The sequence below is a fragment of the Thunnus albacares genome, chromosome 17 (genome assembly GCF_914725855.1).
Source record: "Thunnus albacares chromosome 17, fThuAlb1.1, whole genome shotgun sequence".
Lineage (NCBI taxonomy): Eukaryota > Metazoa > Chordata > Actinopteri > Scombriformes > Scombridae > Thunnus > Thunnus albacares.
Genome location: NC_058122.1, coordinates 24,443,563 through 24,468,025, shown reverse-complemented (window position 1 = coordinate 24,468,025; position 24,463 = coordinate 24,443,563). Strand labels below are relative to the sequence as shown.

The following is a 24,463-nucleotide window of genomic DNA, read 5'->3' as shown; positions in this document are numbered from 1 at the left end:
GAAAGGCAAAATAATGGCATGAATAACTTTTATTTATCAATTCACATTTATACAAAGTTCAGTAAACAGACAGATAATGGATAAGAATCTAAAGTGCCTAAAACTTTTGCACAATACTGCATATACAACACTGCCAACTAAGGTAATAACTGATCTAATGTACTACTTAGGGAATATTTCTTTTTCAACGTACATACCCAATGGGTTTTATTAAAATGAACTGAATTTTAAAAACATTAAAGATTTCTACTAGTTTTCAGAAAATCTGATTTCCTTCTTTAATATGCAAATGTATGCAGCACGGCCCCTTAAAAATCTAATCAGATCACCGCACTTTAGTGGAACCGCAGGTTGTATTTATGGAGTTTCCAAGTTGTATTTTCTGCAGTAGAGAAATGTGGAAATAAGAAGAAACGTGGACACACACACATGCAGTATCACCATGATGACAACATCTACGGTGGAGAAAGAAAACAGATCCATATTTCTGGAGTGAGTGTCATATAATAGCATCAAATTGATGAAAAAAGATAAAATAACACTTTTTAAAAGAATGATTCCTTAAGTATTGATATTTTAAAGTGACTATTATGGTAGATATTTACTAAATGACCATAATAATTAAAAGGTCAGTTTATTCACCACTACAGCTCCATCGTACGGACCTGTGAACTAAAAGAGATACTGAAAAACTTGTGAGCTCAGACAGGCGCTAATAGCTCGATGGTGAGATAGCGAGAGAGAGAGACGGAGAGAGACGGAGAGAGAAAGAGGAAGATAACTGAAGCTAAGCCGGGGCTCCGAGGGCCGGCCAGTGATTAAGGGATGGGAGGGATGAACACCAGCCACTGAGGGACTAGTGTCTATCTGTGTGAGTCCATGTGAAAGCGGGGCTGAGGAAAAAAAAAGCTCAGAAACAAGAACCCACTGTCACGGTATCTTAGCAACCGTCTCTGTCTCCCAGGTGACAGGGACTGACATCACTTCCTGTTGGTATGTGTGTGTGTGTGTGTGTGTGTGAGAGAGTGTTTGTCGGTGTGCAGGGTTTGAACTGGCATGCGTCGCCGTGTATGTGCATGCGAGAGGGGGGATGCATTTTTCGAAAGCAGACCGCGGGCATGTACGCGGACTCCGTGCCATGTGCGCATGCGGTCAGCCTGATTGTGTGTTATGCCAGCGGAAACACGGCCAACTGATACCATCTGGTAGGACTACTTGGCACGAGGGGGACTCTCTATGGTTCCACGACATATTGGAGTAGTTAAAATTAACACTGTGACACTATTTGGCAGAAAGAGACACTGAACTATCTATTACTGTTTCTATTTCAGTCTCACCTTAAGGGTCCGAGCTGCGTTCACACGGGCGGAGGTAGGACCCGCCGAGACTCTGGCTGACCATCATCATCATCATCATCATCATCAAAAACAAAACCTCTCGACAATGACGAACAACTTAAATTAATTCTCCTTCGTTTTATTTTATCCTCATAAAACAACTTTATCAATAATTAAAAAAAAAAAAAAAAACTAACAGCAGAAAGTAAAATCTTATTTAAAATGGAAAAAAAAAAACTATTTCAGGTTACAATGATAAAATATAAAACTTATTTAAGTGTAGAGTTGCGTGACGTGTAACATAATTCGAGTGTTTCCACTGGTTTGGCTTCATCCAGTGTGTAGCATTTCTATGAGAAACTAATGCTCGCGTCTTCTGCCCCTGATTAACTTCAGCTGCTCACTCCAATATTACAAAAAAAAAAAAAAAAAAAATATCTACTCATGATTTGTTCCTTAATTATGTTGAACATCTGTAGCAGTGAAGCAACAACAAAGTGAATGTAAAGTGTCCAAACTGGCGAATAGTCGCCGAGATTCGACTAGAAATCTCCGTTCATGAGTCCACAACGAGCTCGATCAGATCAGGTCCATGAGGATCTCATCCTCCATGACGCTGGAGACTTGAGGCATCCCGGGCTGCGGGACGGCTCCTCTCTGACCTCCGGACATCAGCATCTGACCTGCACACGGGTTGGGGAGGGGAAGAGAGAGAAGAGGAGAGATTTAGAGGAGGGATTTTCTTTATATCTTCAAGAATAATGTTGATATCAGTTTTAAAGTACTTTAAAGAAGTGAAAGTGAGTTTTTTTGTTTTTGTAAAATGATTTGTGCTGTTTTCTGAATGTTGAGTATTTTCTATTTATGACTTCTAGAGTTTTAAGTCATTTTGACTCTTTGTCTGGACTCATTCTTCACTAGAAACTTTACTTTTTCATGTGTTTTCCTTTTTAAACTCCAAAGCAGACATCTGCATCCATTCATTAAGTGAGGATGATCAACTTAGAGGAAATATGATTAACACAAGTAAACATCAAGTTACCTGACTGTTGTGTTGATATGTTTATGTCAACTATGAAACAATCTGTATGACTGTGCTGAACAACAAACAATTAGCAAACAGACGTAGGATAATGTGAACGTGGATAAAATATAATCAAGTATAAATAATGGATGGATGGATGTTTCTTTTCTTTGGTCAGGCCCACCTCACACCAGTTGAATGATACCACTGGTAGCGTTCAGGCGGGGGTTACCAAAAGGAAATACATTTTTTCAGTGATGAAATCTTACTATTCGGAGTTGAAATCAATATAAATATAATATAAATGCACCAGAAGTTCTGCAAACTTTTTCAATGAATGCATAAAATAAAGTAATATAAATATAAATATAAATTTGAGCAGTTTACTTTAAAAAGTGCAGTGTGCTTTAGAAAACAGTCAACTGTAACGTAAAGCTTGCTGTTCAGTTAATAGGATAAAATAACAAGACTTGGTCAGAACCTCACATATGGTTGGAACGTGGATGATAAAGGGCTTTTAATTAGAAACCGATACAGGAAGTGGTGGCACTGGGTCGACCAACGGTGTAACTTCATCAGTCAGTCAGTCAGTCAGTCAGTCAGTGGAGCGTTTACAGGCCTCGCCCCGCTGTAGCAGTCCAGCCAAAAACATAATCTGATCAAACAGTTGTGTTGAGCCAAAAAGAAACCATCTCCAATAACTTAGTCAGATTCTATCAACAATTTTTGTTTTTGAAGTCTTTTTTATTTCCTTAAGACATCAATTTTATGACTCTTCTATGAGTAATGTAGTGCAGGTCTTTATACTAAAACTTTCATGTCTACTTGAGTCAAATGTTTCTGAAGTCTTTCCACCTCTAGTCAGGAGGTTCTTACTGACCTGCCAATGGCTGCCTCCACTGGCCCTGCATTTGAGCCCCCCCTCCTGGTGCCGGGTGGACCAACTGCTGCCCTAAACCCTGATGAGACATCATGCCTTGCATGTGAGACACGCCGCCCTGCTGAGAGGACACAAGACACACAGAAGAGACACATGTTAACCTCTGCAGAGACTTCCAGAAGAGCAGTTAAGGTTAAACTATTTTGTTGCTCTCTTACTGGTTGCTGTTGGCTGAGGAGGAGACTGCGAAGCTGTGGATTGGCTCCCGGGTTTGAGAGGCGGAGTATGGGACCTTGGGGTTGGGCTTGTCCGCCCTGTGCGATCTGGTTGGGCGGAGCTCCGCTGACCGGCGGCTGTTGGTTGGTCGGTCCGGCTGCTCTCATTGTCATCTGAGGGAATAGCGCGCGGTTTAAGAGCTTTTATAACTCAGCTCTATCCTTCACCTCATGCTCACAAACAGTTCTTACTCAAGATATACAGACGTATGCATGCATGTTATCAATGAAACATGTTTTTGTGTGTGTGTGTATTAATGGCATGCTACAAGAGAAGCATTCAACAAAAACTGAGAACACATGCTGATAGAAGATTATCTGTCCACTGGTCTGATGCTGAGCAGTGGGAGTGAAAGTGTGTCAACAATACTCAGATGTCCACAAGTTTCACAAAGACGGAAATTTCATTTATCTGATCTCATTAAAAATAAATAAACAAAGCAGCTTATGACTTATTTCTTCCACTGTTAGTGTGCAACATAAAAGCAAGAACAGCATGAAATTAAATGATGTTGGAAAATGAACATTATGTTGATAAATCTGCGTGTGTGTGTGTGTGTGTGTGTGTGCTACACTATGTAGTTCGATGCATAGTGATGATTTAACACCTCAAAGCCTTTAAAAATTTCAAATACCTGTGGACACCCTGAACATATGTTGCTTGAATATTAAAGAGGGCTACTGCAGGTCTCACCATGTTGTTCTGCCTCTGCTGCTCCTCCATCATAGTGACCTGACTAACAGGGGGCATGCCCACCACCACAGACTGGACACAGGAGAGATCAGAGAGAAAGGAGGAGGAGGAAGAGGAGGAGGAGGAGGAGGAGGAGGGAGAGTGGTGGAGGTGTAAAACAAAACAAACAAAACAAAAAAAAAAAAGGACAGTGGAGGAAAGGGTTACCAGTAAGGCATGCAGAAATCAGCGGGCACCGGGGGGAAGTAAAGGTGTCAACATACAGGCAAGTGAGAGAGAGAGGAACATGCCAGCGCAGAGGGGGTTAATATACCTGCTGCTGGACGTTGCCATGGGAGACAGGAATGGGGCCAGGAGGCCTGTTGAGGAAGTTCTGGTTCGGTGGGACTTGACCGGGTTGCATCGGACCCCCTGCTCCACCCAACTGCTGCACGGAAAAAACACAAGACAGCAGTGAGTGTATTTTTATAAAAGTGTCACATGGGATGACAGAAAATATTTTTTCACCTTTATTTAGCGACTGAGTGTGCAGACTCTTCCCCAGCACCGCTCTGCATCACCTCATACTCATTAACACCTCACGGTTGCCCAGAACAAACTATTTCTTCTTCTGTTTTTTTTTCATTATTTTGTTGTGTTAAGGTTAAGGACTAAAAATTGAGCGTGGCATCTCAACTGTACTTAAAAGAAGGGAGAGCATCCAGGTCAAGGTGTACTTAACAAAAAGGAAAATAAACACAGAACAACATTTACAAAAAAAAAAAAAGACAGTTCAGCCAAAACCTGAGAAAAATATATAACAGTCTCATCTGTGCAGGAAGCGAGTTCAGACTCCCTGACACCAAAGGTGATACAGTCAAAACATAGATTCTTAAAGGGGACGTAACATGCCTTTTGTGATTCTTTGTTATTTATATACTGTTATGATGTCAGAGGTCGGCTCTGAACTGACGTCAGATTGTTCAAACACGCCCACAGACGGCCGTCTATTCCGTAGTCTTTGTTGCTAAGGTTTTTCCCGCGGGTTGTTCAGGTGGTCCGCTCGCATGTTTCAGATCAGATTTTGGCTCCGACAAGTTGCGGATGTGTTTGAGAAGTTGACATTTTGAGTAAAGAGCGAGAAGAAGAAGAAGTGAAATCAAACTACGACTGAGGTCTTAAAGAGACAGGAGCTAAAACAGCCTGTTTCAGACAGGGTGAACTGCGAGGCTGCATAAAGAGCCAGTGGAAGATAAATAAGGAGTTTTTTGAACTACAAATCAATGAAAGATATTCCAGTAGAGCCCCGAGTATAAAATAGAAATATAAAAAATAAGACACATACATGTACATTATGTCCTCTTTAACTTAAAGGTTCATACTCGTTTTAATAAGCTGAACTAACGACCCTCTGAGAAGCGGACTTGTCCAAAACAAGTAAATAAATTCCATGACACATTTTTGCATCGTCATAACGAATCCATCATCTATATTTAGTTTAGATATATTTGTAGCCGTGTTAACGTTGCTGAGAGAGTTCATGAGTGTGTTGACGGAAAAGTGAAAACAAACACTTTAAGTACTATCAAGCTATTCTGGATTTCACTGTTTAAAACAGACTGAAGCTTAGCGAGTAAAGCTGTAAGCGAAGTCTGGAACAGCAGAAGTCATATATAATATCCATTAGGAGTCGTGCAGGAAGAAAGGAGGGCACCTGTTGCTTACACGCCAAGAGATTATAGAAACGCACCTGTTTAGTGAGTTCTGATTACTCAGAAATACACTTTAAAACTCTGAAGATACACAAACTCTATTATCACAATGTATTTGTACAGTCCTGCACTGAAAAAAAAAATCACAATATGAGACAAGTGATAAATGCTTAAAAAGGTAGAATTTGCAACTCAGCAGTGCTATGGAGTTAGCTGAGCTCTGCATGTTGTGTGCTTCTACGCTGAGGGAGAAACAAGCAGCGACGAAGGGTGTTTCATCCCGACTCTGAGCACAAATTATTAACTACACACTCGGGGTGTGATGGAAAACATCTTCATCCATCCGTCTTGCTGAATCTGAACAAATTATCCCGGGTTTTTGCGCTAACGCGTGGTGTGTTTTTTCTGACCAACAATAATAGCGCAAAACACACACATCTTCAGGTCTTTTGAAGGTTACACAGTTATCTGATTTATCTCCTGTCTTTAACCCAGTAACCTGTAAAATCCTGGATAAAGATTTAGAGTCTGCATCGCTTTTAAAAAAAAAAAAAAAAGGGGAAAAATATTCAATTTTGTCTGGCAGTGAACAGAACAAACTGCAATCTCATTCCTGAAGAATGCCACTCCAGGGCTTTGCACAGAGAGAAACCTTAACTGCTGGTCCAAATTGAAATTTTAATTACGTTAAGATTGCTGTAGCGCTTCCCTATTAGCAATGCAGCACTGAATATGTGATGATACACAAGAGGCAGCAGAAAAAAAAAAAAAAAAAAACCTTCATTATAATTTCATGTCTTCTGCCTTCTCTAAATGCCCTGATGCACACACACACACACACACACACACACAGCTTCAAGTTACATATAGGACCTCACGCACCTTAACATAAAATTAGCAGGGTGAGTAAACAAGCTGTTGATGATGGGAGCAGACGGCGAGGAGAAATGTAATCTAACTCATGTAAAAACTCTCGACATCTTCTTCTTCTTCTTCTTCTTCTTTTTTAAAGCAGACATGCTGCTTCTCTGTGACTGCATGCTGCATTGTTTCTAGAGTTACGCAGCACCTCTCCTCCTCGCTGAACGCAATAAGCTGGAAGTGGGAACCCTGACGGAGAAGACGGCTAATCCAGAGGACACATTTTAAATCATCCTGTCTCCGGGGAAGGAGGGAGGAGGGAGGAGGGAGGAGGGGAGGGAGGGGGGGTGAAGATGAGCAATGAGTGAAATTGAAATTTCCGTGTCGTGTGGACGAGGAGACGGCGGCGGCGGCGTTCGTAACCTGTAACGACCTCAGGAAGTGGTCTCTACCTTTAGCGAGGGAGGAAGGAAGGAGGAGGCCTTGATTTCCTTCTTCTGTCCCTAAAGATCTGTACACAGCGCTGCCACTCCGTCTCCTACAGAGTGTCTCATGTAATGTTAACATCTGAGCCGCCTGCACTGCATAATTAATACCCATCTGAGCTTTGTTTAAAGCCGAATCTCATAACTTTCATCGAGTTCTAACTATAGCAAAGATGACGGAGAGACTAGTGTACATATTTAGTTTTTATAACGTTCTTTGCAGAGCAGCAACGAGCTATTGAGTAATTCATTGCCAACTATTCTGATAATCAATTATTTTTTTACTTTTATTTTGAAAAAATACTTATATTCTCTGGTTCCAGCTTCTTAAATGTGAATATTTTCTTGTTTCTTTAGTCCTCTGTGACACTAAACTGAATATATTTGTGTTGTGAACTGCTGGTCGGGACTGAACGAGACATTTAAAGTTGCATCTCAGGCTTTAAGGAACATTAATTAATATTTTTAACCGTTTTCTGACATTTTTAAGACGTTTAATCAGTTAATTGAGAAACTAATTGACAGATGACTTGATAATTAAATTGTTAGTTGCAGCTCTAGTTCTGTGATGTGTGTTGTTCTCTGCAACTAAAAATGATTATCGATACATCTGCAGGTTTTTTTTTTTTGATTAATTGGTTAATCATTTATTGTACATGTCCGTCACAATTTAAACTTCAATTGTTTGTTTTTTCTGAGCAACAATATAAAATTTAAAGATATTTAGTATCTAAAATCTGAAGCTGGAACCCACAAATTTTGACATTTTTGCTTAAAAAAATGACTTGACAGATGAATCAATTATCAAAATTATTAATCTGTAGTTTGACTAAATGATTGTTTCAGCTCTAAACAGGACAAACCCACCGATGCTTCTCAGTGGCAGAGTATGAAAAGTGTCTCATCACATTCCCCCACACACACACTGGTGTCATTATTATATTACATAAACCAGTTATAATGAAAGCTTAAATATTTGCTTTAGGTGCTGTAATTCAAACACTTTCACTTCAGTTGATATTTGAACTGTTTTATCATTATGAAACAGTGTATAAACAGTGTTGAGGACGCCATTAATCTGACATGCATTGCACCTATGTTTCCATCACTTAAGCGGAGAGATAATGAGGTGGGGAGTGCAACAGTTAACTAACGTTGCTGCAGGACTTTAGCTAACGCTAGCCCTTATTAGCCTTTAGTGAGAGTGAGAGGCGTTAGTGGCTGCTGTGTAGATACTGGGCTTGCTAAATGAAATGTCAATAACAATGCAGCTTTAATGCCTTAAACAATGCACCTCAATTCCCCCCCCGGTGCTCCTCTATAATGCCTTCCTCGTTATCACCTCCTTTAGGTCCCCCCCCCCCCCCCCCCCTCCCCCCCACCCCTCCTACTCCGCAAACCCCCTTCCTCTCTTCCCACAAAGCTCCTCTCCCTCGTTACCCACTCACCACTCTGTGCTGCTGGACCTGCTTGTGGTTAGTGATGACTTGCCGGATGCCGTTGACGAAGCCGCTCTGGTCGTTGGGGATGAGGCCCATGAATATTCTCTTCTTGGATGAGTAGAGCAGCATCAGCACCCGCACTTCACATGGCGACGTGGTGTGGGGGAAGTGGACGCAGCCGGCCTGCAGAGGGAGGGGGGGGGGGGGTTACAGGGGCAGATTAAGACCCTGACATAGGGAGCCTGTCATAATTACTGGACGGGCTTTGGGGGCTCCTGCGCCTGATCAAACATATCAGTTTTATAAATTGAATGGTATCAAGTTAATTCATACTGTCCTTTCCCTGAGCTGTAAATCAAATTCAGGCGAAGAGGCAGAGCTCAGCCGGACTGAATGCTATTAATGGCTCTGCTATTTCTTAATGGTATTACCTGATTAACAATGCACCGCACTGACAAAACCCCTATCATTATGCTAGCCTTCTGGAACTGAATCAAAACTAAACAATTAATTTTTTTCCTTCTTCTTCTTCTCTCCCCCTGAACTGATGGCAAAGCATGTTTAAAATCCTATTATCTAGCTTGAAAGCGGGCTAAATGTATGGCCTGGAACCCCCTCTAGAGTCTTTACCGCGACACTGCAGCTTCATTTTCAGTCCCATCTGCTGGACGGAGACGAGACCTGCACTCATGGAAAATGTATTGAAGGGGGGGGGGCGGGGGGGGGGGCACTGAATGATAGATAACACTGGGGACATGACGGAGGGGGCAGGGAGAGTTTAAGAGTGAAAAACTTACAAAACCGTTGGCCATTATGCGGTAGAGGCCTTTCAGCGACTCCACGTCTTTATTGGTGAAGAGGAACTGAACCATTCGAGAGTTTCTGAAGAGGTGACCTAAGGTTGTCTGCGGAAACAGAGAAGGGCTGAGTTATGCATCATTCACAGACAGAGAAAGTCGCTGCTATGAAACACAAGTAGTCTCACCAATAACTGCTGCGGGATCAACTGCATGATGAGCTTCTGTGGCCACTGTTCTGTGTTTCTGTTTGGAGACACAAACGGTGTAGAAATGTCAAATTATGTGTGTTAAAACAAACCGTGTGTGTGTGTGTGTGTGTGTGTGTGTGTGTGTGCTACAGATGAGTTGTTGAATCAGCTACTCACAGGTTTTCTCCTTGGTTGACGTGCACTTGACACGGCAGAGAACGTGTGAGTTTGGTGGTTGAGTCCATTGATGAGGCTTTAGGCTTCTGTGGTAATTAATACAGCAGAGGGGGACGGGAGGGGAGGGGAGGGGGGGGAAGAGGACACAAAACACAGAAGAAGAAAGAAGTTTAGGACGAACATCTTGAGAAGCTACGTGGCAAGTACTTTATATACTGGAGTTCTCAGGGAGCTTGATTTAAAAAAAAAAGGGACACGCTGGTCTGGGAACAGTTGGAGAATAATGCTGAGGAAAAAGGACATGTGGGCTGCAGGGCTCACCGCTTTACCACTGTGACACGTACAAGCAATTAAAAAGTGGACAGAAAGATGGAAAAAGATCTGCAATTAACCTGTTGTATTACTTTAGGTGTCCAGCACATCTCAGAAAGCCAGATTTAAAGGTGCCCTGTTGAATTTAAAGGTGGCCTATACTTTTTTTTTTTTTTTTTTTTTTTTTTTTTAAACACAGGTGTCCCCTACAGCGGTGAAAAAAACAGCTGCTGGCAAATAAACATGGATCTAAACAATTCCAGGTATCAAACTTTTAAGAAAAATCAGTTTTGCAAACGTGTGATATGGAAAATAAAACATTCAAGACTACACACAGTGAGTTTTTTGGTGAGTAACACTGAATATTAACAGTTTGTTTTTTTAGGAAAACTCCACAGGGCACTTTTAAGACTCCTTAAGATATCTGAAACCCTGAACAGACCCTATGAGCGAACAAAAATAAAAAGACGACGCTTTTACATTACCATGTATGAAATGTCTGAAACGTTTCATGGGGAATTTAGAGATTGTGTTTAGTAGTAATGATGTTTTACTGAGCCTGTTCAGCATTCATTTTACATTGGACATGTAGTTCAAAAGACACATTGTGCTGCATTGTGAGAAAATAAAAAACTGTACTGCTTTTAACACCATATTTTTAACTCTAAAGTGGACTAGATGTCGTGTTCCAGCTGCCTTATGCAAAAGGTGCAGGAAATGAGACTCCAAACAACTGTCAAAACGTGAGATTCAGGAGGTGATCAAGATTTTTTTACTCCATCACAAATCACTGAAAGCGATATTGGGAATGTTCTATTCACAACTGCAGAGCTGCTGCCGGATTATGACATGCACGGGTTGCTGTCGTGATCCATTTGTATCCATCACACCTTCAGCCAGAGACACGTTCACATTCTTAGCGCTAACTGAAGCACGTTCGCCGTGAGCGCTGGACTCCAGCGAGGAGTGTGATCTGTCACCTCCCCTTGTTTTTAATATTCATGGGGCAGGATACCGAGGTGCCGCTGGCGTCTGGTGACATTGGAGCTGCACTTCTGCTATTTCTAGTTGATTTTTGTCATGACTTTCACTGTTCGCTGGAGCCTTCTGGAGGAGGAACGGCACCTGCAAGTCTTGACATCCTGGTTCTCTACAGGGATAAGCTTGATTTCTCACTCTAGGCGAAGAAAGAGGAGGAGGGGGGGCGGCTATCACAAGTGAAAAAGGACAGGTAGTCCGATTCACTAGTGGCTAGTCTATGGCTAAATGAGTAGTGCAGCTACAGATGCGTCCTGACTGCCTGTTTTCGGAGGAGCTCTGGGAACGGCAGGAGAAACCAAGGAACGGTTGGAGAATACTGCCGAGGAAAACGACATGCGGGCTGCCCCGCTCGCCCCTTTTGCCACCGTGACCTCGATCGGGACAGGCAATTAAAAATGGATGGATAGATGGACTTTTAAAGACCCGGTTCCTCGGGAGGAAAACGTCAAGAATGAAAGAAAAGAAGAACGGCGTTCTCTTAGCACATCAATGCGCCGATCCCACTGGGAAAACCGCCAACACTCTTCATCTTCAGGACATCAATACGGGATCAATGATGAAAATCAATCACATATTAGTCAAACCTACTGTAGTCACTCTGCTGTCTATTACAAATGTACCGTGCAGGGCGTTCTCTGCAGATTAATGGGTTATTTATTACTAAAGCAGAAAAGAAAAAGGAGCCTGACATGTGGACAGAAACAAAAAAAAAGCCAAAATAAAAACACATCTACCTTAATTTAGTGGCGGATTTTTAAAAAAAAAAAAAAGATGTTAGCTAACCCATTCTGGAAAGTTACCCTACATTTTTGATGACAAAAGCTTTCAGGAAATAAAAGATTGAAATTCAGCCAAAAACAGAACGTTCCATATTGATAACAACGAGCTGCAGCCAAGTGTGTTGGCATCCGCTGCGAGATTTTTTTTTTTTTTGTATCAACAACTATTTCTTCAAATGAGTTTTCGTGTCTGTGGTGTAAATTTTTTTTGCTCAACGTTACAGATGACTCCAGAGAAGAAGAATCACTTTTTTAGCAGAGCTGAAAGCCTAACGAGTGAACTGGAGGAGGAGGAAATAGCAGATTAAGAGCAATCGTTCACGCTCTTAATCTGTCCACCGCGGCTCTACGGTTTTCATAGATGAGATTTAGAGTTCTTCCAACTCTTATTCCTGTCCGTTTAACTCACTCAGATAATTCTGACAAACAGAGGAGGGGAGGACGAGACTATAGTCGATAGAGGAAATTGATCCGTGTCCGTCCACCGAACGCAAACACTTGAGGGCCCCGTGAGTGTCGCATAAAGCCATTAACATCCGTTTTCCTGGCTCAGCACTGCAACTGTAAACTAAATCGATTTGACCTTGAGCTAAACCGATAGTACTAGGACGGTAAAATGATGTGCTATTAATCATATTGTACATCAGTGACAGGTGGTTATTAAGACTTACCACAGTGATAGTTCCCAGACAGCGGCAGGGAAGTGTTTCCTAACTCCAGACTCTCAGAGCTGTTTTTTTTTTGTTTTTTTTATTCCAGCTGTCTAATACAGGCTGATTTACTGCTGGAACATCAGGCCAGCAAAGTTAACCAACTTCTGCCCTCTGTGAGTCTGAAAGACTGAAGATGGGAAGCGCTGAGCTTTCACCTCAGCCAAGTTTTACTCTGAAATGCTGGTTTATCCAGAAAAAACAGACCATTTAACAGCTGTCAGCAGTGTAAGTGGTTCTAATTAAAGTGCAGTCAGAGAGCTAAACAACACTTTCACTTTAACTATTCCTAACCTCGCTTTATATTACAACAGAGCACAAACTGCTCTGTCAGAGTAGGAAGTCATTCATTTCCAAAAGGATATTAATTAAAAAAAAACAAAAAAAACAACAGACTTTTTACTGTGTGTTACCTCTTGCCACTCCAGAACGCCGGTCCACGCTACGATCTTATTGGCCACACCTTGCTGCTGTCCGATCGGATTTGCGTTTCCTTGAGCTCCGGATACACCAGGCTGTCCAGGAAATAGAAGAAGAGGGATTACATGTGGCGTACTGGTACAGATCCTTTACCAGTCAGAGATAAAAGTGCATTTGTTCATTCAAAGCCGGAAAAAAAACCCCCAAATAATAATATAAATAACTGCAGATTGGATTATCTTATTAATATTAACAAATATGTTCATTTTTGTTTGTCCAAAGACAAAATAAGATTCACAAGTATGTTCTACTACTAAAAAGAAGAATTAATAGATGAATGAGAAAACAGAAAGAAAACATCACTGGCTGTACTCACAATGAGAAAAAAGGGAAGACCGTCTGGGTTTTTTTTGATCTGATAGCAGCGCTAACATTTAAAATTAATTTTGATATTAGACATCAGACGCCGTGTTACTCTGCAAACTCAGCTCTAGGGCTGCTGGTGGTACAGCACCACAGATTAAAGTCTCGGTTTCTCCGAGTTCTGACTTTGAAAAAGGGCCACTTACATTTCGCAAATACCAATATGATTTAAACATTGATAATGTTTATAAGTCTTCATCTCAGTGCTGTGAGACAGTTCAGCTCCTACGCAGAATGTAGACGAACTTACGACAAACATCTTCTCTAGACAGTTTATCTAAGAATGTGGATAAACACATGATACCACTTTTATACTGACAAGATGAGCCAAACGGAGCAGTAACCCGTACGAGCTCGTTAGTAAGTAAATGAAAACCCCTTAAGTGGGATAAAAAGGTTTTTCAAAGAACGAATTTCAATATCGTGTCAAATAACAGCAGTTAATAAAATATCTAGATCAAGACAAGCTGAATATCTGCAGAAAATGTAAATTAAACATGTAGTGCATGTTGGGATTTTAACGACATTTACTGTAATTCTGTTCCTGATGCTAAATGCTAAAATGATTCCAGCTTCTTACATGTGAATTTTATATTAGTTTCTTTCATCCTCTATGGCAGTAAACTGAGTATCTTTGGGTTGTTGAGGATGTCACCTTGGGCTTTGGGAGACAGTGATCAACATTTTTCACTATTTTCTGACATTTTATAGACCAAAAAAATGATCGTTTAATTGAGAAAGTAATAAACAGATTAATCGATAATGAAAATAATCGTTAGATGAAGCTCTAGCTCTTTTCCACAACAGGAACTTAACAACCTGCAACCAGGAGCGTCTTGTGTTTCTACTGTGTTTTATAAACGAGAACGTTTTAAATATGTCAGTGAGATACAAACTATCTACAGCATACATGGACAAATAAATACAGACGGCAAAACATGCATGTCAAATACTCTGAATCAGAGCTCAGTAACACTCCCTCCAAAGCCGGCGGAGTACAGTGGAGGAAAAAAAAGAAGAACTTGTGATGATGGCTGCACATTTAGTTACGGGTCGTTAAGTTCCTGCAGTGGAAAAAGGCCTTCAAGTTTTGCTTTAATCTCATGAAATGGAAGAAAACCAGTACAGGTATTATTGGTTGGTAACTGCTGATTCTGACTTAACATCATTGCTGCTGCTGCTTCTTGACTTGACTGCCCACAGCGTATTTCTAGACCACTTGGAGAAGCATATTGGTATCCAGGAGACAGCGCTTTCACGGTTTCAATCATATTTATCAAAAAGAACGCAACGTGTATTTTTACAACAACACAATCTCTGTTTTCTGAAGTAAAGTTTGGTGTACCCCAGGGATCCATCCTTGACCCTATGCTTTTTGCTATCTACATGCTTCCCCTTGATGACATCATTTGCAAATATGGTCTTAATTTTCATCGTTACGCTGATGATACACTGCTATATGTACCTGTAAAGCCAAATGACCTTTCCCAGCTCCTAAATTTACAGGCGTGTCTATCAGAAATAAGAAAAAAATGGATGGATATGAACTTTTTGCTGTTAAATGCTTATAAAACAGAGTTATTAGTTATTAGACCAGCAAAACATGAGCATCAGCATGAGAACCTGAGTGTCAAATTCGATGACTGCATTATCTCTGAAAGCTCGACCGTCAAAAACCTCGGAGTGATTTTTGATTCTCGTCTCACATTCCAGTCTCATATCAAGGCTTTTACTAAGACAGCATTCTTCCATCCTACTGATATTGCCAAAATCAGACCTATTCTATCACTGCCTGATGCTGAAACCTTAATCCATGCATTTGTATCTTCCAGACTTGATTATTGTAATGTCCTTTTTTTCCTGGTCTTCCTGGTTGTTCTACTAGAAGCCTGCAGCTTGTTCACAATGCTGCAGCTTGAATCTTGACAAAAATCCAGAAAATTTGACCATATCACACCTATTCTGGCCTCTCTTCACTGGTTACCGGTGCAAGCTAGAGCTTTAAGGTTCTTCTTTTAACTTATAAAGGCCTTGCATGGACTTGCACCACCTTACCTATCAGAGCTAATTACTCCATATACACCAGCGCGGCCACTGTGCTCTCTCAATGCTGGTCTCCTGTTTGTTCCTTCATTTAACTAAATGAACCAGTTGGCCTCAGAGCATTTTCCTACCGTGCCCTATATCTCTGGAACGGCAAATCTTTAAATCAAGACTGAAAACGTACCTGAAACTTAGCCGGGCCAATCACCTTTTAACGTCTATTTATGTTTTTAATGTGGTTGCTCCACTTTTAATTGTTATTATTGTTAACTGATTGCTGTATGTTGTTCTTTTTAACTGTAAAGTGTGTTGGGACTGAATCGGTTTTTATCATAATCACCATGTTGGGCTGTGCTGAAGGCGCTGTGGGCTGACTCGCCGTGGGCTGCTGCTGAGGCGGCTGCTGCGGTTGCTGATTGGGCGCCGGCTGTCCAGGAGGTGGGACCGGCTGCTGCTGATTGGGAGCGACTTGTTGCTGCGGCATCATGGGCTGCGGGGCTGTGGTGACCGTCGATATGCTGGGCTGACTGAGCTTCACTCCGGGGACTGACGGGATGGTTGACTGACTGGTGAACGGAGGGCCTTGGTTGACCATTCCTGGGACTGGAGGAGGGAGACGGAACACGACAACGGAAATGTGACAAATCCAGAACAAGTACCGACGACGCAACACAACTTTTATTATCAGTTTGCGCTGAAATTCATTTTGCATTGTGATAGAAATCTTCTATTCTGTACACTGTGGTCTCAAGTGGAAAATTATTGTATTATTATTATTAAATTACTATGAAATGTTCTCCTGCATAATACCACATCTGGCGAGAAAATCATATATGTGCAAGTCAGGTAACTAAGCAACGGCTGCAGAGTAGCATTTAATGATTCAGCATGATTTTAGGGCATCTGCACCCATTTATCATACAAAACTGGTTTGAATTGCACTCAAAGGATGTTTACTTTATGTTATAAAGTATGTAAGTATGCAAGCATGTACGTTTGAGTGTGTATCCAATGATCTTTTTGTAAAAGACTACAATAAAAACTGTCTGAGACCAAACAGAAGTCTATTCTTGCGTTTTTTGTTTTTTTTTACTAATCTAAAGATATCTTAGGCCGCTCCAGGAGAGAGCATCTACTAAACACCAAAAAGTTTAGACAAGAACAACAACACTGTCTTTGGAAAGCTTCTTTTCTAGAAAAAAAAAAGTGAGAATAAACTTTACCATATAAGACGTACAGACACACATACAGTATGCAGACGGCTAAAAAGCTTGGCTAACATAAAAATGTTCACAAAAGGCCCCTACAGAGTCCACTGGTAACTCACAGCGACTCTTCTGGTTGTTGGCTGCCTCCACGGCCATCTGTGCAGCCACCTGAGCAGCAGTCATGGGGGTTGGATTCTGTCAGCAAGCAGATTAAAAAGGAAGACAATGCTGGGTAAAAAAAAAAAAAACGTTTTAGGGAAAAGAACATAAACACCGCCGCTGTCTGAAACGGAGCCAAAAACAGGCGATAGGAATTTAGTCTCCAGACAGCCTTACGCTGTGCGGCTGTGTCGTAATAAATCTTTAGACCTCGGTTGGCAGATGTTCAAAAAAAAAAAAATCAGCTCAAGAAAAAAAAAAAAAAACTTTGGTGTCCAAAAAAAAAAAAAAAAAGAATCATCAGGAGTCAGAGTTCAGAGCGGCGAAGGAGAGCAGGTTACAGTGCACCGCAAGGTTCACCGAACTCACTCTGCTCCTTCTTTGATACTGTTTGGTTCGCATAGGTGAGACGTCTTTTGTCCAACCTCTTCTTATTAGCCAATTACACCATTAGAAACCCTTTACATCAGCTGTTGTGAGGCTGGAATCCTAAAAATAGGCCTGAGCGTGTTCTGTTCACCCTGACGTGGTTGTTCAGGTTTATTTTACACCTTTATTTCCAAATTCTCAAGTTATTCTTGCCGATTTTTCACCCTTATTTCTTGATTCTTTCTTGAGGTTATACAGACATGCTTACAATTTCATCTTCACCTTTCTCATACTAATAACAATTAAACATACTTATGCTTAAAACTTATATTGATAATCATTGTTTCGCATTGCTGTTTCTTTCTTTCAGCATGTTATAAGTCTTGTAAAATGATACCACAGCTGCTCGCCGTTACCTGATAAGGGTGGGTTGTGTTGATGGTCGGAGGGGGCTGCGGAGGTCCGACAAGAGGCTGACTGACAGGCAGCGACTGTGGAGGGAGGACAGGTTTGAGCGGTCCGGGTCCTCCACCTGAGGAAACTGGAGACAGACAGTAAGAGGAGGTTTTAAGTTATTCGTTAAAAGTGAAGATAAGCACTCACTACTCGCAGAGTTACCTTTAAAAAGCAGCTCAAAACGAACTAAAGAACGAATCACATCAGCGCTCGGAGAGAAATATCTTTTCTCACAGGTCTGATCCGCCCATAACATAAATAAATTCCCTAATCGATTTCTGTGATGTGATGTTCAGCGAAAGCTTTTATGATTTGAATTATATAGTGAGATTAGTGTGAAAACTAGTAGCTTACAACCATATTACTGGAGATGGAATTATAGGAAACTGGCCGAAATGAAATAAAAAGTAAATCAGAAACCGGAGCTCGGGAGGAAAGTCTGTGCATCTGTTAGAAGAGGAAGCAGCTCAGAGAAAAAACAAATAATAAAAAAAAAAAAGGAGCAATTTAGTAGCAGAGACAAAAAAAAAAAAAAAAAAAAAAGATGCATGGAAAGAGATTATAAACAACATTAACGCCAGCTTTACTCTTGTCAGTCGCAGCCCTGAGGAAGCGGTGTAACATCCTATCAAAAGTGTGTCTGGAGATAAGAAGCTTACAAAAAAGGCAGCTGCTACAACTGGGAAACCACCAAACTAACCTACTCTGCATATTGCTACAGATAACACCGCCATGAACAATACTACACTGTGTGTGTGTGTGTGTGTTTGTCTCCGTCTTGACATTAAGGCTCGTCCGCTTGTTTGGGATAAGTGGATTTTTTTTTTTTTTTTTTGTAGGACGAGTGGAAGAGAAATTTACTTTCCCCGTCAGATGAATTAAAAGTCATAAAGAAAAACAATTAAAATACAGTGTTTCTTCAGGTTATATCATTACTCAGCTATTTAGTTAAATGAATACACTCAGAATTAAAGTGAAGGAGGTTAAACCTGAAGTTAACGACCTAAAGTGGACCAGTTATTCTCATTTTAGTGACAATCTGAGCTGCTTAAACAGAGAACAGAGTAATGTTGAGTCTGTGTTGGGTGTTGCTCAGCATCCCTACGCTGCATTTCCTCCTCCAGTCATTGTAACTGTAAGTGAGTCTGGCACACGTTCATCAATAAAAGCCCTCATGCAGCCAGACAGTCAATAACTACTATAGATGCACATTTTACACAATCTGCTTTAACCAATAAATAATTATCACATTTACATTTTTTTTTTCCAGAGCTAGCACATAAGAACCCTCACTGTAATATCACATTTATATTTCATGTTTAACCTTGATCAATGTCGACGTCTAACAATGATATAATATAATAATAAAAGAGCGGAGTCGGAGCAACCTCCTCCGCCGCTCAGCTGACAGCGCTGTCAGCAGCCGGGCAGCAGCGACGCTGTGTGCTGCATTTAGATTTTATAACTGAACTAACGGCAGGACGCAGACTTTTTATTTCTCTGTGTGGAAATCTGATGTTCTCACATCACAGATGTTGAACAAAAGCATTAAAGTCCCAGTGAAACAGAAGTCTAAAGAGCGTCTTTAGCTTCTGTACTGTGTCGTTTTTACACAGACGAGTGACTTTTGTGCCTGGATAAGTGAACGGTGAACTTAAATGTCCTGTACGCTGTAAATAATGTCAAGATTTATGTTGTCTCTTTTATATAAAAGAGACAAAAGGCTTAACAACAGATTTCTGTATTTACTGCAGATGTCTAGGATCATAACCAGCTACTCCTAACTAACTTTAAAGACTTCTGCAGCTCTAAAAGTTAAACATAATTCAGACAGAACTCAGTCAAAGGAAGTATGATGAATAGCTTCTGTATTTATGTTGCACAGATTGATTTTTTTTTTGTGCCACTTGCAACTTGGCAGAAAAACTCCACAACAGGCCGCAGACTTGTTAGACTTTAAATAAGCCACTTTTAATGAACGCTCAGCTCTTAGTCTAATACTTTTAAATGAGAGTATGTCTTGTCTTTTACTTGTTTTCTTCTTTTAACACTGTTTTCCTGCAGCTCTGTTGTTGTTCTGCATCACTTCTTTTTGCCAATTTGTGCCTTTAAAAGCATTGTATAAATAAAATGCATGATTATTATTATCAGATTTTACATATTATCTCCTGATAAAGTTCAGATTAACCCGCTGGGATTTAGTTGGAATCATGTTTCTGTTGAACCAACAAATATAAATCTAATTGTTACACCCAGTTTAGCACTGGTTTGGTCTCCATCGACTCCTGTGACCTGCTAGATCTTCCATTTCCTTCACCAGCTGGTTACTAACTTTGTCTGTCTGCTGTTAAGTGCCTGGAGATCAGTAAAGATTGCATAATGGCACATATACTGATTAAAACAAACATCTATCATACAATAAATATTCTTAACTTGTCCACATGGTCGAGTATAATCCCTTTTCTTTAAACTGATTTGGGTAAACTGGTCAGAGCATCATGGCCGCAACACAAACTATGTGTTAAAAACAAACATTTCTCACCAGGAAGTGAAATGCCTCTGACTAGGACCATGTGGAAGGGGTCCTGACTGTAGTCTGGATGGGGTTCAACCGCCCCTCCAACAGGGGAGGCTCGTTCAAACAAAGCCCTCAGAGCGGGCAGTTTCCTGGGAGCCACCACAGAGAAGTGAATTCCTCTCTAAGAAATAAGAAAATAAAATATATTTAATGAAATACATACATTCAGCTGTATTACCAATTGAATACAGTAAATCAAATAATCACAACAACAATTCAATTTGTCTTACAAGCACCTGATGGAGAAAATATCAGCGATAACTTACATCTCTGATGATTTTGACCAAGTTGTCCGCGGTGCAGCCGGTGTAGCTCACACTCTCCACGGCAGGAAGCAGGTATGGAGGAGAGTTACACAGCAGCACGCACACCTTGTGGGTTTGACCTCTGGCGACGGCAGAAAGACAGAAAGCTGAATGATTTTTATCACTACCAGCAGGCTGTTAAGAGTAAAACTTGTTGTTCTAGACAGGTGAAATGTGTAGAGACTGTTCCTATGAGTTGCAGTTCCTTACATTTGCTCCCTCATCTTCTTAAAGTCATCAAAGAGCTGCAAGGCCACCGAGAGCCCCTCCGCAATTAGACTACAGCTTTCTGCTCCACCTCCCATGAATCTGTGTGAAAAAACAGGAGAATAATTGATATTTACACATTCACACTGCCTGGTTTAGATCTGTCTTAAAGACATAAGAACATCAGATTGATAATAATGGAATAAATCATTTTAAAACAAGTTACTGGATGCTGTCGATCCACGAAACAAACTCAAAGGCGGAGCTGGTTGGTGCGTGGCACTGGACGTATGACTCAGGTGCACAATCCACTGTGTTGAACACCACAAGGCCATACTGTGTTCCTCCATACTAGAAGGACAAAAAGGCAGGAATAATCATTTCTATCAGCAATAATAACACAATCTTTTCTTAGTAATAACCCACTGAAAGCGTGGGCACAGAATGTAAATGGAAACATTGGTGAAATAAAGGAGAAACACTCACATCTCCACCAAAATCTGTTTCTGCTGGAGGCCCTCCATTGAAATATCTATGGTGAAAAGAATAAAATACAAAACATCAGTGTTTAGTTGTGACTACGTTAACTTAGCAAAGGAGGAGTTTCTTCATTTACTTACTCAATAGCTGGAAGGATGTAATTTTTCCTCAGAGACTCAAAGTAGGGTCCCAGGTTCGCCGTCCCCTCAATGACAAACACCACGTCAGCCACCTGGTTGGTCCCAGGCTTAGTGGACGGTTCCATAAGTGCCGAACTTGCCACCGTGGATCTAGACAATGAAGGAGGGTCAGATTAATTAAGCCTTTAACGAGACTCATCTCTGGCATTAGATCCATTATGTTTTTAACCACAACAAAGCAACATAACAACAGGTAGAAATGAGCAGCATCGCCGAGGCCTGACTGCATTAACAACCTGCAGTCAAACAGTCAGATGTCACAATCATTCCTCCTGTTCATACTGACCATTAGAAGATTCCTTCATAATGCACTTATAATGTAAGTGATGGAGGCCAAAATCCACAAAACTCCTTCTGTGCAAAAATGTTTCTATAAGTTTATCTGAAGCTAATACGAAGCTTCAGAATAAAGTTCAACTTTGACAATACAAACTCCACTTATTCCTACAATCTTCAGCGGGCAACAGCACATACTCACCACTTAGAAAAGTTGAAATGTTATTATAGTAAGTGCTGTTTATTGAATTAGAGGACAGGTTCACATTTCTTTCAAGTCAGGAGCCAAAATAAAATTGAAATAGGTTTTTCTTGCTGTAATCATTCCTCCTGTTCATACTGACCATTAGAAGATCCCTTCATAATGCACTTATAATATATGTGATGGGGGACATAAACCTAGTTTTGAGCAAAAATATATTTAAAAGTGTATCTGAAGATGATATGAAGCGTCAGCTGTCAAAATGAGTCAAATAAAGTGGATATCTTCCATTATTACAGTCTTTTAAGTAATGACAGTGTTTCCCTGTTGAGCTGTGGTGGAAGTGTAATAACAATAAGAGGGACTTTGGCACTAAAAAGACTGTAACGCTGAAAGATTTGACTGAAGCTTCATGTCAACTTTTAAATACATTTTTACACAGAAGGAGGACTGTGGATTTTGTCCCCCATCTCTTATATTATAAGCGCATTATGAAGGGATCTGTAATGGTCAGTATGAACAGGAGGAATGATTACAGCAAGAAAAACATGTTTCAATATTCATTTGGGAATCGGACTGTTGTATTAAAGCAGACTTGAAACATTGTGAACCTATTGATGAGCATCTTTCTGTTGCAGAGAAAAGTTAGCTTTGATAAGTTAGCTATAATTACTGTGCAATGGTTTTATCCTGGCTAACAAGCTAATATTATCCAACCCAACACTCTCAACATGTCTTTCTTCCTTGAATCATACCGTTAACCCTTTACAGTGCCATCAGGGGGTTAGAAACCAAAGAAACGAAAGCAAAAGCAGCCTGCACGGTGAAACTGAGCAGCGCATTTCATTGACGATGGCTCGGAAGGTAAACGTCAGTGAGCTATTTAAGCTAACACAGTTCAATTATCCTCGACTAGCAAGCCACCGTCTGGCTAGAAAATGATGCAAACTGACCTGATGTTGTTCGTCTGCCAGTCGAATAACCGTTTATACAGTTAAACCAAATTATAAGGTAAAATCCTTTTGATTTGGGTCCGGGCACATAGCATAGCTAGCATAACCATTTGTGGTATTTTTAACGGAAGTGACGCAACGCCCCGCCCACAAACAGCGACTTCTTCTTCGTCTATTTTTTTTTTTCTGACACTCAGTTGCTGCCCTCCGCAGGTCAATCTTTAAACAAGCTGAATTCTCGCATCTCACAGCGTATTCAACACTCACAGCAGTCAAAAAATGAAAAACAAATCTTCCTCACAAGGTCATGATTGTCATGTCGCCAAATTTTTGTTATGTCTCGAGCAAGATAAGGCACATTTATTTGTATAGCACCTTTCAAAACCAAGGCATCTCTAACAACTTTACATAAGATACAAAGCATATAAAAGAAACATAAGGTAATATAAAAAAAATACATATAAATAGGATAGAATAGATAAAACTAAATAAACAGAGGTAATAAGAGTGCAGTGTAGTGCAAGATATGTTTAAAAGAGTTTAAAAGAACTGAAAGTTGGAACATACCTCAAGTTTGTTCAAGATATGTGATGGAAACCTTGAAGAATAGACTTTAGTTTGGTCTCAGACAGAGTTTCATTGTAGTCTCTTGCAAGAGGATCATTCAATACATGCTCAAAGCATTCAGGGAAGCGATAGAAAGGAGCGAGTGAGCCACTTCTAGCATGGAGTGAACAAATCAGTTCTGTGAGATAAGTGAACACCGATAACCTTGAGTTTGTTTTTTTTCTGTCATACGTCTAACAGAGATAACTCTCCTGCAGCTGCTATTGCCTTAATTATCTGGCACACACACAAATATGATTTTTCTTGCTAAATATGGTCTTGTGCAATAGGTTTGAGGAACATCTGTAATTTTTCACTCAAGCGGAGAGACTCGGACGGTTCATATCACAGCAGCAGATCAGAAATGTATTTTGGCCCTAAACTGTTCAGTGTTTTATGAACCGATAGCAGTATCCTTGACACACATGCAGCCAGTGCAAAATCCTCAGAATTGGAGTGATATGTTTTACTTCCTTGGTCTGACAATCACAGTTAAATCAAACAGCAGCAGCTGCATAAGCTGCAGTTGTCTGATTGACATTTTAGCCGACTTGTTAAGACACTAAAGGTAAAAATTTGTGGGTGAGGAGAAGGATTTTACACTCTATTCTGGATTTTACAAGGAGCCTGAGCAGAGAAGCTAAAATGGGAGAAATATGATCTCTTTTTTTTTCTAGTTTTTGTCAGTACATGTGCATATTCCACAGCATAAACTGGAGGCTTTCAATTTATTCTTGTGCGGCCGCTGTTTGCATTCACTTTATCTCAGTTGCATTTCTACCAAGCTACCTACTTATTATAAATACTTGGAGGCATAAGGTCATCGCTGAATATTATCTTGGCTTAAACCTCTAAACCTCACTCTTTGCAAGTGCTCTGCTT

At 40.6% G+C, this 24,463-nt stretch overlaps 1 protein-coding gene across 4 annotated transcripts; it reads right to left on the bottom strand.

Moving 5' to 3' along the window:
* Positions 1 to 1,714: 1,714 nt before the first annotated feature.
* On the bottom strand, positions 1,715 to 23,127 carry med25 (mediator complex subunit 25). 4 transcript variants are annotated; one of them, XM_044332001.1, is made up of 20 exons: positions 22,976 to 23,127; positions 21,485 to 21,634; positions 21,351 to 21,396; positions 21,091 to 21,215; positions 20,868 to 20,966; positions 20,619 to 20,739; positions 20,317 to 20,473; positions 17,735 to 17,859; positions 16,910 to 16,985; positions 15,923 to 16,185; positions 13,110 to 13,211; positions 9,855 to 9,940; positions 9,675 to 9,732; positions 9,487 to 9,594; positions 8,696 to 8,872; positions 4,524 to 4,637; positions 4,211 to 4,282; positions 3,460 to 3,630; positions 3,242 to 3,362; positions 1,715 to 2,020 (listed from the first exon to the last, which is right to left on the bottom strand). In XM_044332001.1, the coding sequence occupies exons 2-20, from the start codon at positions 21,607 to 21,609 to the stop codon at positions 1,917 to 1,919; spliced, it is 2,250 nt and encodes a 749-aa protein (XP_044187936.1). In that variant the 5' UTR covers positions 21,610 to 21,634; positions 22,976 to 23,127; the 3' UTR covers positions 1,715 to 1,916. The 4 variants fall into 4 exon arrangements, with proteins under 4 accessions (XP_044187936.1, XP_044187938.1, XP_044187937.1 ...); XM_044332003.1 differs by having other exon boundaries at positions 4,524 to 4,634; XM_044332002.1 differs by having other exon boundaries at positions 9,855 to 9,937.
* Between the last annotated feature and the right edge of the window lie 1,336 nt (positions 23,128 to 24,463).